The 16,662-nt window shown below is 37.0% G+C and overlaps 1 protein-coding gene across 1 annotated transcript in view; it reads left to right on the top strand.

The window, feature by feature from the left end:
* ARHGEF3 (Rho guanine nucleotide exchange factor 3) overlaps positions 1 to 16,662 on the top strand; it is a 132,475-nt gene that overhangs the window by 8,661 nt on the left and 107,152 nt on the right. The window contains exon 2 of the mRNA XM_074914396.1: positions 4,592 to 4,687. Within this exon, the coding sequence (XP_074770497.1) occupies positions 4,592 to 4,687 (96 nt within the window). The remainder of the gene's footprint in view (positions 1 to 4,591; positions 4,688 to 16,662) is intronic.

Raw genomic sequence — 16,662 nt, forward strand, 5'->3', positions numbered from 1 at the left:
CTACTGTAAGGCAGATGGACTGATAATTCATCAGATAATCTAAGTTAATTATTTTAATGAAAGCGTAAAAATGAGTTTCTTTGTGAAGATAATTTCAGATAATTTTGGGGTGCGTTCTTCCTTCTAGGTACTCTAGTATTAAACAATCTATACTTGGTTGTAGAAGACTAAGTATGCTAAATTTCAGATGTCTTTTCAAAACCAGCAATGATGTTTCTTCAGGGCTGTTCCCTCAGTAAGATAGTGACAGTAATGTTAAACATAGCTGCTCTAAATAAAGTCTTTGACATTGTTTTCCTGTGTTTTTGTTCTGGAATTGCCTTTTGCCTACTTCCTCCTATTACTGTGCAGCACCATCTCTAGGACAACACCTAATTAAAGTGCATGTTCCTTATCTGGAACAGTCAGGGTTCAGTGTACAAACGGAGGATGAGGAACAGAATACATTTGAAGCAGTCTCTTAAATTAATACTCCTTGACTTGCTTTGGCATCTGACTTCAAGTTATTAAGAGGGAAGATGATAGATTTATTTTCTTCCTTCAAGTTTTGTCATGTATAGTGCCTGTGCCATAAAGTTCAAGTCCAAACAAGAGTTGGATGGTGATATAGGAAGAGGCACCTGTGGATAGCATTTCTTTTCTGAACATTGTTCCTTTGCTTCTTTAATTGCATTTAAATTTCTAAGATATGATTACTAGAGGCTGATTTTTGGGGATAGTGTTAGTATTCTGGTTGAATAAATTCTAAACCAGTATATTCCAAACCAAATTTTACTTTGCCAATTTTAGCTTTAATTTTGTGTGATTTGCTTTTGATATAAACAATATTTTCAGAGAATATAAGAATATAGTAACTTTTCTTTCCTCAGCAGAACAGTTCCATTTTATTTTAGACCTACCAAAGCAGTTTGTTCACTAGAAATACTTTCACAAAATATTCTTAATGCTTGAAAAAAGATATCCCCTTCTACATCTTAAAATGGAGAAGTTTTTTTAAAAAATATAGTTACTTATTCTGAAGAAAGAACCTAAGAGCAGTCTGTGGCACAACAGTGAGTCAGGATAGAATCTACAGGCTGAGAATTTTTCTTTGAAATTACTTTCAAGTAAGAGTAGTAGTAATATTTGGTATCCATGGCTTTGGAAAGCATAGCTGAATACCCGTTTTCCATTTGTCATTTAGAAACTCAAAAACTTCTGGTATTTTGACAAGGCTATAAAACTTGTCAGTGATGTGGGGATCAGCTGTTTTAATTACCTATTGCTCCTGGTAAAGAGTCATCTAGGACCTGTGTAGACCTGTTGTCAGGAATAGGATGACAAAAGAGTATCCTTGATGATTTTTCAGAAGCTTGTCTGATTTACTGCTGACCAGCCTCTGAAGTGTGAACGAGAAGTGCTGCTGGATGGCAACACTGAATGGACACTTGGTTTCAAAACTTTTGACAATTTCCATCCCAAAAGACAGTAAGGAAGGAGGAGTATGATTTGAAAGAAATTGACTGATAGACAAAAGTCATTCAAGGTGCTAGGAGTTTATGCTACAGCAGACGGGGATTACATGGTGGGTATTGCTGGAGCACTGTTCATTCTTTGGCGTGGGTCAAAAGTTAGAGGGATGCTTTGCACTACCTGCCTCAATCTTGAGTAAGGGTGCTCTAGGCTGCTGCAGTGCAGAGAACAGGGGAGGACAGGACAGGGCAGGCATGGTGGTGTTTCCCATGCCCCTTTTGCCAGTGGTAGCTGAGGAACAATGCTTGTCCTCCATTGTATCAGCTGGCTGTTATACTTCTCCACATGTGTGACAAGTGCATTTGTTTAGTTAGTGGGTGAATTGACAGATCTCATATTATTGGAAACTGAGCAGTGGAGGCTTCAAGATCATGACTCTGTCTCTTGGAAGAATATGACTCTTGGTATCTAGAAAGCCTGCTGTCTTATCCAGCATATAGGTATCTTTCTGAAGGTGTGGTGGATGAGATTTTGCTTTCAGAATTAAAAAATGCTGTCCCCTTGATGCCCTCCTTTTATGTTACAGAAAACACCAGAAGCAGATTTTTGTAAGATCCTGAGGATGTCGAGGGGAAGGAGTGCAATGTGTTACTGACATTATCACATATTAGACTAAAACTGAGGGAGTTGAGAAGTTTGACAAGATGTATTCCTCTCTGTATTACTTTATGTAGTTTTCTTTGCAGAACCTGTGAGAACATGAATTGGGTTTGTGCCATATTTATTTTCTGTTAGATGTATGTCAACCTTTATCCTCAATTGTTCATAGAAAAGTTCATAGTAACTTTTATCACTTCTTCTGTCCTCTGCTTTTACTCTAGTTTCAGCATGGAAATCTCAGTGTAGAGATACATATGGACTGTTTGCTTAGATGTTTCCAAGGGTGAGGAGGGAAGAGCCAAAAACATTTTTTTGGGGGGGGGGGGGGGGGGGGGGAGAATGTACCTTGGACATCTGTACTGCTGTATTGCTAGTTCAGAAGTGAACAGTAGAAGTTGGTTTTATTGGGGTTTTTTGCTAGAATGTCAATCTTGTGCTTTTGTAATTTGAATCTTCCAGCTTCCAACTTTGAGAATTAATGGACTGCTTTTAACCTGCCCTTGAACCTTTGGTCTTGCTAGTACGAGTGACTGTAAGAGAAGGTAAAACTTGTTGGGATAACTTGTATGATCACTGAAGCATCTGGGCTTTCCCAATGTAGGGTAGAAATGCATTACCAAAAGAAAAGTTTTCATTTGCCCTATCAGGAAATTGCTTCCTAAAAGAGGGGAACTTTGCAGAAGATGTTTAAATACAGACTCTTGCATTGTTGCTTCAAAATATGTTTAAGAACAGCTTTCCTCTTCCTGTACTATTATAGACTAGAGAGGCAAGTAATAATTTAACTTTCAACACTTGCTGATGCCGAGCCACTTCTAGAATTACAAGTCTATTGGGTGGGTTTGGGTTTTGGGAATTTTTTATTGTTGTTTGATTGGTTGTTTTTTTTCCTTTTTTTTTTTTTTTTTCCCCAAAGTGATCCAACTTCAGAATCAGGAGTAGATTTGACATGAGGCACTGATCCAAAAAGAGGTCAGATGGTTAATAGTCTCTGTTCCTGTCCTTACAGAGGTGAAGCTTGTGTTGTTTTCCCTTTCAGAATAGTTTTCTGGATCTTTAAACCAAGATTTCAATAAATACATTTGCTCAGAAACAGGTTGCAGAATTTTTATCCCTTTCTGTTATGAGGGATGTAGAATAAAGGCAAAATTAAGGACCTGTTCTTGTAAGTCCATTCTCTTTTCTCTGGAGTGGCAGTGCTGCATGCTCTCTCTGTTCACTGCAAAGGGCAGGCAAAAAGAAGACATTAATTCCAGTAAGGACCAAATTTTGGTTGCTGATTTTGGGACTTCTGTCCAATAAACATGCTTTCTAAGGCAGTTTTATCTACTCCTGCATGGACAGAATTTTGAAACAAAGATCAGCATTCTCGTTGAAGTACTTGTTTTGTGAAGATTGGCCTAGTCTCACTGCCACTGATGGGACACGTGCATTGTGCTCAACTCTTCATGCTGTCAGTAACTGTCAAGTCAAATTTTGACCCAGGTCTCACACAGGTTAAACCAGCTTTTAAATGGTTCTTTATGCTTTCTTGCAAAAAGCAAGGGATTATTATCTTGACAAGTGCAGCCTATTTTCTGGTTATGTTCTAGTAGATACTAATTAATACTCAGCTGAACCTGCTTTCTGTTAATCAGTTAGGTCTTTGTGCTGATCGTAATAGAAACCATGAGTGAAATCCAGTCAAATAAGATGACTTTGGCTAAAAATATTTTTTTCTCTCTCTTTTAAAAGAAAGAAAAAAAGCTATAGGTGTAAGAAGTTCTATGTTAACATTGTGGATCCTCTTACCAAAAAATAGTGTTCCCTGGTGAAATTAACTTGCCTTATTTTAGACTTCGTTTGTTCTTACTATGTAAGTCATTTACTTGAAGCACCTTTGGCCATAGAGACCTTTTGAAAGCATTGTAACCTGGGAATTACTCTTGCCAGCACTTGAATATGTCTCCTCTGGTTTTGAGTGTGGCCTCAATCATGAATGAATTGTTATTTTCTGCAAATCAGCAAAATGTGATCTTAGGTTATTAAAATATGGATCTTAAGCTATTAAAATATGCTAAAAAGTTTCTGCAAATCTTTACATTTTAGAAATGGAAATTTTCATCCCAACGGTGGGTGGATCATTCTATGGCAACGCTAGCTGTGATTGCTGCTCTGAATTAACATAACTGACACTATGCATAGCCCTGGATACAGGCTTGCTGACATCAACTCTTTTGGCATGTATTCAGAAAAGTAAACAAAAGACAATCAGTGTTGAGTTTGGCATAACTAGCAAGTCCACAGAACTGCCAAATCCTTCTCAATGTATTCATCCAATTAATCCCATTGATTTAGGACATTTACTTAAGTGAGTAAAACATACTGGATTTGGTCTTAAAAGTTCTTGTCTTAAAGTTTTGGTTTTCTAGTGAATCAGTAAACACATTCTTCACTTACGTTGCTTTTTCATGTTTTTGATATTGTTATTCCTTTGTAGAAAAAAAATGAATTCTGAAAGCTCAGCACTAACCATGAGTAGCCCTGCTGTAATAAACCAATGTGCCAGAGGAGGAATGGAAGAAGAAAAAATTTGGTAAGCTTTTCTTCTAATTTTCTAAGAGGTTAGTACACAGCAATATTGGGAGATGTAGTTTTAAAATTAAGTAAAAGAATTATTTGTTATAACTGCATTCATTTTGCATTATTTAACAACACAGAAGGAAAAAGGGAAATAATTTTTTATTTTTGAATTTTTAGCAGATGGCCATGGGACAGGGTGTCATGGGGGATGGGCAATGGAAAAACTCCTGTTCACTTCAACAGTGCACCAGTTGTACTCATGGAATCTTTCACATGTGGCAAATGTCTTAATCTCCCTGTGCTATTGCTACACTTGTGTGATGCTATTACTAGTACTGTTCAGTACTGTGCAGGTTTCCTGTCTCCTGAGATTCGTGCCCTGGGAGACAATTCTGGTTTTTATTAAAAAAAAAACCCCTCTGTATAGGAGGAAAAAATTTTGCGCTGTTCAGTGGTAGATATGAACAAATGCTTATGCTTTAGGACAGTCTTTTTTTGTGAAAAGTGCCACTGACCATGCAGTTTTTAGCACCCTGTTTGTTTTTTTCATGAAGGGAACATGGTGTTGAGAAGGTATTGAAGATACTTCAGCTGTGTTAATGAGTGCCTTTTATTGAGAGCCTGCTGATTTTTACCTGCTGTTGTTCACTAGATTTTTAGCTATGGTTTTGTTACATTGTTTATCATGTAACAACCAAATAAACTAATGACAGAAAGCACAGCACCTATGTGGCCAAAAAGCTAACTTGCATTGGTTTTGTAGTCTGAGAAATACTCTTGAAAAGCTAAAGAATTAAAGAAATAACTATGAATGTTAGATTCCCTGCTGGATCCGTGTCAATAAATCATGTAGAATCTTTTTTTTGCTTTTGTTTGTATGTAGGATTAAATTAACAGCATCATAGTACCTTGTAGTTTCTTTTTAAATGTCTCGCGCTATTCTACTACTATTCCTGGAACATCCTCAAAGTTAGAAACAAAACCTTCAGATGAAGGGGTGGGATGAGAAAGATTTGTGGACTTCGCTCCTGACTCCAAAATCTAATGAGGGATGAGGTATTGACACATGCTGTTCCTTTGATATATTTTATTGTTTGTTATCCTGCTTGTGGTATTGAACTGGTACCCTCAGTAAGTTTGCAGACAACACCAAGTTGGGTGGGAGTGTTGATCTGCAAGAAAAGGTAGGAAGGGTCTACAGAGGGATCTGGACAGGCTGCATCAATGGGCCGAGGCCAATTGTATGAGGTTCAACAAAGCTCAGTGCTGAGTCCTGCACTTGGGTCACAACAATCCCCTGCAACACTACAGGTTTGGGGTGGAGTGGCTGGGAAGCTGCCTGGTGGAAAAGGGCCTGGGGGTGTTGGTTGGCAGCCAGCTGAATATGAGCCAGCAGTGTGCTCAGGTGGCCAAGAAGGCCAATGGCATCCTGGCTTGTATCAGAAATAGTGTGGCCAGCAGGGACAGGGAAAGGATCATCCCCCTCCCTGTTCTTGGCACTAGTGAGGCTGCACCTCAAACACTGTGTTTGGTTTTGGGCCCCTTGCTACAAGAAAGACATTGAGGGGCTGGAGCATGTCCAGAGAAGGGCAGCAAAGCTGGTGCAGGGTCTGGAGCACAGGTCGTACGAGGAGCGGCTGAGGGAACTGGGGGTGTTTAGTCTGGAGAAGAGGAGGCTGAGGGGAGACCTCATCGCCCTCTGCAGCTATCTGAAAGGAGGCTGTAGTGAGGTGGGGATTGGTCTCTTCTCCCAAAGAACAAGTGATAGGACAAGAGGAAACATCCTCAAGTTGCACCAGGGGAGATTTAGATTGGATATTATGAAAATTTTCATCACCAAAAGGGTTGTCAAGGATTAGAACAGGCTGCCCAGGGAAGTGGTTGTGTCACCATCCCTGAAGGTATTTAAAGGATGTGTGGATGTGACACTTAGGGACATGGTTTAGTGGTGGATTTGGCAGTGCTAGGTTAACAGTTGGACTCAATGATCTTGAAGGTTGCTTCCAACCTAAATGATTTTATGATACTATGAGTATCACTTCATATTTTTTAATGACATTTTGTGGTAATGTTGACTAAAATAGGGGGAGAGCACAATTAATATTATCAGGTATTAGTGTATCACGATTGAATGATATGAATTGTTAGAAATGTGTAATTGAGCTTAAGGAAAGTGGTGGAAAATAGCAGAATTTACTTGTCTGCTAGTTTTTGATTTGCCTTTAGTTGCATCTGTCCTGTTCCTCCCGACCCTCCTCCCCCCCCAGTTCTTGTATATATTGTTTGTATATACTAATCTACAATTTCTTCAGCATACATTCAGTCATGCTTGATAATAATTTTAAATTCACTGCCTTCCTGCAATTCTTCATTAAATCAGTCAGAGGTTAGAGCACAGATTGTGCTCTTCTTCAGGAATTAAGTTAATCTTTGTATTTAATATTCTAGGATGCTTAGGAAGTCTAATTAGGAGATAAGAGATTTCTTTTATCAGACATTATAAAATTACCTTTGGATTTGAGGTTAAATAAATACCCACAATTCCAAATGTTCATCTGCAGGAGCAGACATACTCTCAAAGTCCCTCCCATTATCTCTGTTGGTGATAGGCCAAGTTATTCAGTGTGTCACTGAGATGTAGAGAATTGTTTCACTTTGTAGGAATTATTTAATGCAATTTACATGGTACTTGGGAAGAAAGATTTCTATAACCACTAGAGTATTAACACTGACTGGTTCTATAGTCACCACTGTATATGTGGATATATGCTTGATAAATACTTTCAATCCATAAGATAAACATGAAATGAAAATTTTAAATTAGAATCTGACCGTGTAGACCGGCTATGAGTAAGTATGAGTAAGCTTATGAGAGTGCTAATCAGGGGCAGTAGAAACTTGGACTGACTTGTCTTGACACTGAAGTGTTTATTATTGAAAGATAAAGTGATGCAGTGGTTAAGGATATATTGAGATTTAACTCTTCAGTGAGCAGAGAATAATATATGCTGTCATGGACTTTGTGATACCCTTTTATATTTAAGCACCATGTGTTAGGTTATAGAAGTGGTATAGAGAGCCAGGTTATCTCTTAGTGTAATTTGTGGGGCCTGTGCTGAATTACAAGAAACTGAAAATATTTAACCCAACTTTAGGTGTGCTTTGTATCTTCTTAAGTGTGTTTCAACCTGGATATCAACCAACAATATCACTTTTACCTTTGCTTGCTTCTTATTTTGTAAACCACAATCTTGTTTGTTCACAAGAGCATCGTGTTTGCAATCCATGGAATTTTAGTTGGGTTTTTGATAAGCAGAATAGCAGTCTCATGCGTGTCTGGTATAATGAATGCAAGATGTGACTGACTTGACTTCTTTACTCTGTGACTCAGCTATTACTTGGTGGATGCAATAAATACAAAGGAGAAATTTTTATCTAGATCTGTGTGGAATATGTTTGAGGTTTTCCAAATTTTGTTTTTTGCTTTGTATTGTGGGGTTTTGTGAGTACTAGAGCTGAATAAACATTATTTTTCTCATCCTAATAAAGTACAATGTTGCACTGCATTACTGATTCATAGATTTTTTTATTTTTGGTCTATTCATTATCTAATTTTTGAAACATTGACTTTCTGATGGGTTCTTGGTTATTTTCATGAAAATGTAACTATTGGTAAGGACTGGTGTTAATCATAGCAAGATTAGGAATGTATGCTATTAAAACTGTGCAGTAACTGAAAATTATTCCATCAAGTCAAAAGTCTCCACAGAGCAAAGGCTCTGACCAAGACCTGATCTAGGATTTAAACATCACTTATAATGTATGTAAAAGGCTTTGATGTTGTGTATGGCCTTATATTCAGGCTCCCTATAAACAGAGGGAAGAGTAATTGATTGGTGATGATTTTTCCTCCTAGCCAGAAGACAAAATTATTAATTATTTTCTTTGAATAAATATTTATTAAAATGCAAAAAATGGCTAGATACACTTAATATCAAGGACGTTAATATTATGAAACAAACTTGTGGTGGAATTACCCACATAACCTTAGTATATTGTGAAGTTTTCTCAAGTGCTGTAACTAAACTTGCATTCATTGTATGAATGTTGTGTATGTTGTTCAGTAAAGGCATGGTGCATTTGTTCAGGTAATGTGCAAATTGCTCTATGTTGTCCCATTCCGTAAAGTTGGGAACTTATATATTATTTATACTTTGTTTATAAATTGTAAGTGATGTTTTAATGACAACTACTGAGGATTTTATTCTCATAAATTACCTACTGCATAGCATCTTGTTTTAAATAAAGCATTCATAAATACTTCGGGCATGATATATTTTTATATTGGAGATAGAGGATAAATTCTAAAATGGAAATAAATAATAGTTCACTAAATTGCTTTCTCCCCTTTTATAGAAGATAATAGTGTAACTTTATGGAAAACAAAGTGTATTTAATGGTATAGTATTAATTAGGTAGAATTTTGAAGTTCATGGGAAGGAGTTCAAGAGGGAAGAACTCTTTAATTTCAGTCTCCCAAAAATGCTCATAGGTTTTGGGAATTCTATGGTTTAACTCCTTTACTGACTACAGAGAGGACATCTGAAACCTTATCTGCTTTCCTTCTCTAGAGCCAGAAATGAATATAATCTGATAAGATAGGAAAGAGCTTCTGAAAGAAAACAACCAAAATTACAATAAACTTAGTTACTATTGGAAGTTTGAATTTCAGAACTATCTGCTCTGTTCCCAGTGACACTGTATAGCCATTTACAAATACTGCCATTCCATTTCATCAGTGTTTGTATAGTTTGGTACCTCTAAGAGATAAAGTTAATTGAATTCTCAGACTTGCAGTGCTTCACTTGCTTCTGTTGCTTTTTCCCTCCCAACAGACATAATCAAGATTACAGCAGCAAAAAGATGCTAGTAGTAGTACTAGTGTGACTGCTGTGAATGTCTGATAAAAAGAGGGCATCACAGCAGAGTTTGTGTGAACCAAATTAAGCTGTTCTTGATAAACAGGAATACTGATAAATTTAGCTGTTACTAATTGATGTTCTGACCGTTCACTGTCTGAGCTAGTATGGAACAGTGCTTGAACAAATGAAGGTTTGAGAGCCTTGAAATTCTAGAAGCTACTGATTTGGCAGATTCTCAGTTTCTTAATGCTGAAAATTGCAAGAAAGGAACTAAAGATAAGGGAGCTAGTGGGAACTGTGTCAATTCATCTATGCTTACTATGAAAGTAGCTGGCACATTGTTTTTCAAAACAAATGTGCAGGGGAATTGGAAATTTTCCAGTTTTTATTAGTGTGTGTAGATTTATAACGTGCTTCCTCTAGGCTGGATGAAATCTTGCTAGTCGCTTCTTTATCTTTTTACATAGGATTAAGTCAGGAAGTATTTCAACTTTTTAGAACTAATAATTGAAAAATGGCATTCTGGATTTTTTCCGTGGCAGAGTTTGTGGTGCCTTGGCTTTCCATTTCTGTCTCCAAATACTCTGTCATGTTGCTTACTGAGTATGCGACGCTCTCCTATTTCTGTGACAATCACCATCATTTTTGGAGCAAATCTCTTTGAAAACTGTCTCTGTCACGAAGCTCTGAAGAAATAAATGTATACATTCTAGAATTAACCAAGTAAGCATTGTTAAGTGTGAACTCCAGTGCATTCTGACTGTCTGTATTTATGACTTGCTTAAATTGAGTTTGGGGACAGAAATGTCTTTAAATCATTTTTGTTTGTTCTTTGTCTTCCGCTATAACAGCTAGGTTGTTTTTGTTTCAGCCTTCCTTTCCAATCGGAGCGGGAAGTATTTTTGTAATCTGTAAAGGCATGTGGGTACTGGAGCTAATCTTGGCTGAGAGAGCAGTGGTGTGCAAATAACAATGTTAAGTATCCTATGTGGAAACTTTAATTTGGAATATCTGTCATTTTTTAAGAGTTATGTGTTTCATTGGGGGCTGGAATTAGTTCTGTTTCTGCACTAAACTTTAACAGAAGAATAACTTGCTTTCTGATAAATTTACTATAGAGAGATTGACAATTTTTAACTATTATCTTGGTGATTTCTGGGGGAAGGGAAGCTATTGAAACTCCAGTCTGTATAGCAAGAAGCAAAACCAGCTCCATAATTGCATACATTGAAAGAGAAAAGCTTACTACCGTATCTTAGCGTGCACATATCTAGGGTGCAGAGAGATTGTTAAAATCTTAATCCTAAATGTGGCTGGTGTGATACATGGCACTACTGCTTGTCATGCAGCTGTAGCTGTGCAGCCCATCTGATGAGATCTGGTCTGCCCTACGTGAGGCTGTGTCCTTATGCCTAAAACACCATCTCTGCAGGAAGATGCCTCAGTGTTTTCTCACAAAGTTGGAAGAGCCTACTTTTCTTGCTCATAATCGACATAACAGTCCTTCCAGGTCAGCATTGTCTATATGAGGGCTAGATACCCTCATAGTAATTAGGTAGATGGACTACCTAATTACTCTTGCACAGCTGGCTTCTGCAATTCTTAAAACTAGACCAGCTCTAAATGGAGGAATGTTGAATGCAGCAGCAAGTTTATGGTTTGTTCCCAAGCATATATTATCTATATAACCAAATACTCATTCGCTTAGTCAAGTAAGTGCTATTACCTCTGGTAAGAAAACCATAAATCTTTTCCAGAAGCAAATACTAAGGAATAAAAATTTGTGCACCATTTTGTGTTCCTGAAACAGATGTACTTTGGGTGTTTTCCACTTCCTTTTTAAATGGTCCAAGTTGGTTTTCAGTCTCTTGATTTTGAGCAGGTCACCCAAGACCACACCAAGAGTTTATTTTTCTCTTTTTTCTTCCAGTAATTTTTTTTAAAGTGGTGTGGTTATCTAGAATGCAACTTTTATAGATGAAAACATGGAACGTGCTGCATTTGATTATTAGAATGAGATTTTGAAACATTTTTCAGTCACTAAGGCCTATCAGAAGATGTGAGGAAAAAAAATCAATAAGAAGCAAATTAGTAATTTGAACCAAAATTTTGATTCTCCACCTTGACAATCCAAACATTATTAAAGTTTTTTTAACAGATCCCAGTTTCTTGTGTTTTTTTAATTTGAATTTTTGATCCAAGTAATTAGTAATGATTTACAAACTTAGGGATAGTTACCCAGAAAAGCTCATGTAAGTTAAAATAAATGCAACTTTTAGTCAGAAAAAAAATTTTTTTTTCTTAATATCATAAGTGACTGAAGACAATAGAACTCTGCTTGGTTTTAGGCTCTTCATGGAGTTCATGGTTTAATGCCTTCACTGAAGGCTTACACATTATTTGGTGCTCAGCTATTCCTTTCCCTAGGCAAGGGATCTGGTATACTGTGGAATATAACTAGGAGTGAAGTTGTTACTTCTACTGTTGTCTTTTTTTTAATATCATGACCTTAGAAATGTGAAATAGAACACTGTAGACAGACACAGGAAATAATTAATTGAAACATACCAGAGTATTTTTTTTAATCAGAAAAACATTTGGGAGCAAGGCTCCACAATAATCTAGCTTTTGCAGTGAAGCTGATTTTAAACACTAGCCTCTCAGTTGCGTGTTCCTATTTTCACTACTACTTCCCACCACCTCTGTTGTGCCAATACTGTACTGATCCATTCTGTGAACTAGATTTAAATTATTTTGGTTAAAAATAGCTTTTCCAAAAGGAGATTTATTTCAGTAATTTTATATGTACCTCAGTCCTACAAACAGTTGCTTGGTACAGCTCAGCGGGTGAAAAACTGCAGTAAGTATGGAGTAGGACACAGTGATCAAGGAAGTTGTGAGTCACAGGGTTTGACCACTTTACTAGGACTTCTTTGCAAAAACTAGTGGTTTTTATCCTAAAGCAGTAAGATAGAGTTATAAGAACTATAAGGAAATGTAATGTCAAATAAATTGACCAAATTTCATATTTATCTTCTTTAGAGAATTAATTGTTATTTAAAAATATTAGCTTTATGAATAAAAAGTTCTTTGATCTTTATTTTTTGTGCTGTTTCATAACCAGATGCCGTATCCAGTACGCTAGTTTTCTAGGGTTTCTAAGAACTTCATAGGTGAACATTTTATTTTAAATGATTGGAAAAAGATTTCTGACTTCAAAAATATACACACAGTATATATCTGCCTGATCAAAAGAAGGAAAGTAGGCTCATGTAGTGAGAATATTGACCTCAGTGGAGCAATATGAAGCTATAAGAATTTATAGAGCTAGTCTGAGAATGATATAGGCCTACTTTATAGACACTTTCTTAGGATCAAATCCCTGTTGTCAGTTCATAAGTATTGTATATAATATGTCACCCAAAAAAAAGTTAAAATTGATATAGTGAAGATACCCAGTCTGTTTTAATATTATGAACACCATGCAGTTCTGTTGACTTTACTGGGACTAATTAACTGTAAAATTAACTTGTGAGTAAATCATTACAAGAGTGAAACTTAAAAGCTTTTCCACTGAAAAAAATTACTGGCGTGCTGAAGGCGCTAATTAATTTTGTTACCCTGCTTCTAACAGCTCATTTTCTTTAGGAGGCTGGTTTTGTCTTATGTCACAGAAGATGGAAAAGAACAAACAGGAAAGCAAGGGGAAAATAAAAATACTGGGCTGCAAAAAGTCAAGAAATGCTGGTTAGTATTTAAAACAAGTGTGCAGGGTGGAAGGTGGGGAAAGGAAGGTCGATAGATGGAGCCTCAGGCTGCGCTAAGCATTTGTTAGCTGCGCCCTCACACTTTGCAGAAAACATTTTCTATGCCTTTACATATTTATGTAGCATTTCTATTGCAATAGAGTCCATTCAGTCCCTAATGGTGGGGTTTACTGTGGCTGAGCTCTATCTCAGCTGAGAAGTGGTTTCTCACTTTTGTAATTCTAGGTTCTTAGCAGCTGTTGCTGTGGTAAACCTATTTTTAATCATTCACTTACTTAGGACCCACTAGGCTTACAATTACACAGCTAGCTTTTAATGTGACTTTAATAAGGTAAAACGGTTCTGCAGTGAAGTCCTGCCCAGTGGCTAGATATGGGATCGCTCCTGAAACTCTGAATTGTTGTTTTATCTGAGTTTTAAAATTTGCAAACTCTTTGATATAGAAAAAGTAGTTATTCCAGGGTATTGTGCAAACTGTATTTGAAGCCATTGAAAAACCAAATAGAAATAACAGGGTCAACTGTGATTAAAAAGATGCTTGAACTGGCATGCCCATGACTGCATTGTAAGTAAAAGTAAGGTAGGAAAGCAGTGGTGAGCAGCTGAAAATCTGCATTTTCATGATGAGGTAGTATGTAGAAACCACATGATAGATACTTACCTTAACGCATGTGGTTTTAATCACACAACCCTTCTTCCTTAATGAGGATCAGAATAGGGTAGCTAAATTGCTGCATACTGTAGCTCAGACAAGTACCCAAGCTGACTCCAAACTTGAGTGTGAAGTAAGGTTTCGTGACATAAATCATCATAATTCTGTTGCAGCTTTTGCCAGCTGCTAACTGATGAAGGAAGAATTATGTGTCTGGAATTAGAGTGAGAAGAGGAACAAGTTTAACAACTTTCCCTGTTCTCCTGTAGCCTCATTCAATCAGCAGAAATGAGTCACCCTGTTTTAAAATGGCTCTAGTCAAGTGCAGTTTAACTGCAGATGTTTGTGATTACAAAAGGCACATACATGATTGGAGAATACAAGGTTACAGTGCTGGCAAAAAGGAAGTCCCTTAAATTGCAGATTAACACTTTACATAGCCAGATAAAATTCATCTTATTTGCAAGAGGCCTTGAATTAGTTGTTTGCTAGTAAGGTCTTAATGTAAAGACAGGAAATACTCTTAGAAAGCTGGAGATTATTCAGGATAGTTAGCATAATCTAACAATTATGACAGGCTAATAAGGCACTTAAATATTTACAAAATAAATTTTTTAAAAACCACTTCAATCTTACTTAACTTTCCTTGTTTGTTTAATGTACTTCTCTGCCTATAAAAGGAGTACTAGAATTGAAAATTGTTATGAAGGAATCATTTGCACTGGGGCTTGCAGCCTGAGAGCCAGTCCCTTAAAGGAAGTGGATGAAGATCCAGGAGAGCGACGCAGAACACGGAGGATGAATCATCTCAGCTTCTGCAGCACACCCAGAACAGTAAGAGCTGGGAGCGTGCTGAAATGGTTAAAGGAAGAGCAGTCGCTAACTGCTGACTTCTCATGCACACATGAAATGGGCTTTGTAACTGAAGAAAACATGCCCCAGAGGCAAATACAAGTTTAAACATATGTTTAATAATCATGTCTTACAAAACTTGGTATGGATTGCATTTCCTTATCCTGGACGGGATCAAAAAAAATCTTGATGTTTGCCTTAAGTAAGAAAAGCCTTCCGCTTGCCTGCTGGCTTGACTCTGAATCCCACAAGATGGCAGGCTTGATCCGAAATTCAGAAAGGCTGTGTTCTCAGCCCGGCAGAGGAACAAGTTGCTCTCACCGGTGTCCTTATTTCTGGTTGTTCTTCCCGCCCCGTCCTTTGCTTTATTCTGGGACTGCATAACGAGATATAAGCAGAGGTGAGGGTTAGTGACTACTTGTTTCAAAAACCATCTTACTGAGCTAAGACTGCCTCTTATAGGTAATATTTAGTGGCTGGTTTATTTTTTTCCCCAGGGGCTTTATTTCTTCCCTTTTGGTGAAAGATCACTCCCTAGATTTCTGGATAAAGCTGTCATCTGCATTTTGTACATGTGATTATATTGTCTCTAGGTCATACTTCAAATAATTTCAACTGGTATTGTTGTCTCTTGAGACACTTGCTACATGCTTGGTTATGACTGTTGTATTCTACCTGCTTTTTCACTGTTACATGTTTCTATTATAGCTGTTAGCCTAGGGAGTTAGAACAAATATTTCTGAAACGCCTAATTGGTTCCAATTCAATGTCCTGTAGTTTTTATCCAACAAAAAGGTAACACAGTCTTTATTTAGGGTGCAGTCAATGGGATTTTGTTTATAAATGTGTATTGGTGAACAGACTAGTGACATGGCTTTTATACCCTGATGTACAAGTAAATGAAACATTCACAAAGATGTATAGAGTGAGTGAAATATATTTAGTTTTTAAAGAGCTGAAGAATGTTTAAATAATATATAATTTTTGGTTAGTTTGTACAAAATAAATGTAAGAATCTAGCAGTCCACCTGTCATTAAAAGTATCTTCCTTTTTTCCTGATGGGACATATTGGTGAAACCTAGAAAATATATGTAATAAAAATGAATGTTACTTTGGAATTTCTGTGGCAGTCACTCTTCTGGCTGGAAGAGGAATCACTGGTATTGGGAAGCTGAATCTGTGTAGCTTTATCTAAAGAACCATGCTTTCTCCTTTTGGCATGTTAAGACTCCCCCCCCCCTCCCCCCTCCCCCGTGGATGAGAGAAGTGCATGCTGGCAGGGTGATAAATAACACAGGCATTGTGATTAGTCTTGGATCACCAATGTAAATAACTAATACACTGTGGAGGGAGGCCTCAGCATCCCTAACTCATGTTTTGGTCATTTGCAAGTTGAAGTTATGGTTATAGCGGATGAGAACTTCTCCTTTAGTGCAGTCTTGTAAACACAGAATAAATGAATTTGCATAGTTTAGAGCAGGGATGAAATTTGTCATGTCTTAGTGTATTCTTCATGCTGTAGAGACTCATTTTCTCACTTAGATCTGCTGCATCTTGCCGCTTTTTCTTTTAGTTCATGAAAAAAACACAAAAATTGCAGAAATAGTAAAAACTTTTATTTGCAACGTATGAAGCATGCTAACAAGCAAAGGAAAATATTTCCTTCCCTCCTTCATAATCTGTTCTAGTAATAGTAAAAATAACTTGTGGCAGTAGCAAATTAACAGTGATGAGAGTTGTAATGTTTTTAGGTTGTCTTAATTCCCTTAATTTCCATTTCTCTACAAAAAATAT

This window comes from Athene noctua, chromosome 10, assembly GCF_965140245.1.
Source record: "Athene noctua chromosome 10, bAthNoc1.hap1.1, whole genome shotgun sequence".
Classification (NCBI taxonomy): domain Eukaryota; kingdom Metazoa; phylum Chordata; class Aves; order Strigiformes; family Strigidae; genus Athene; species Athene noctua.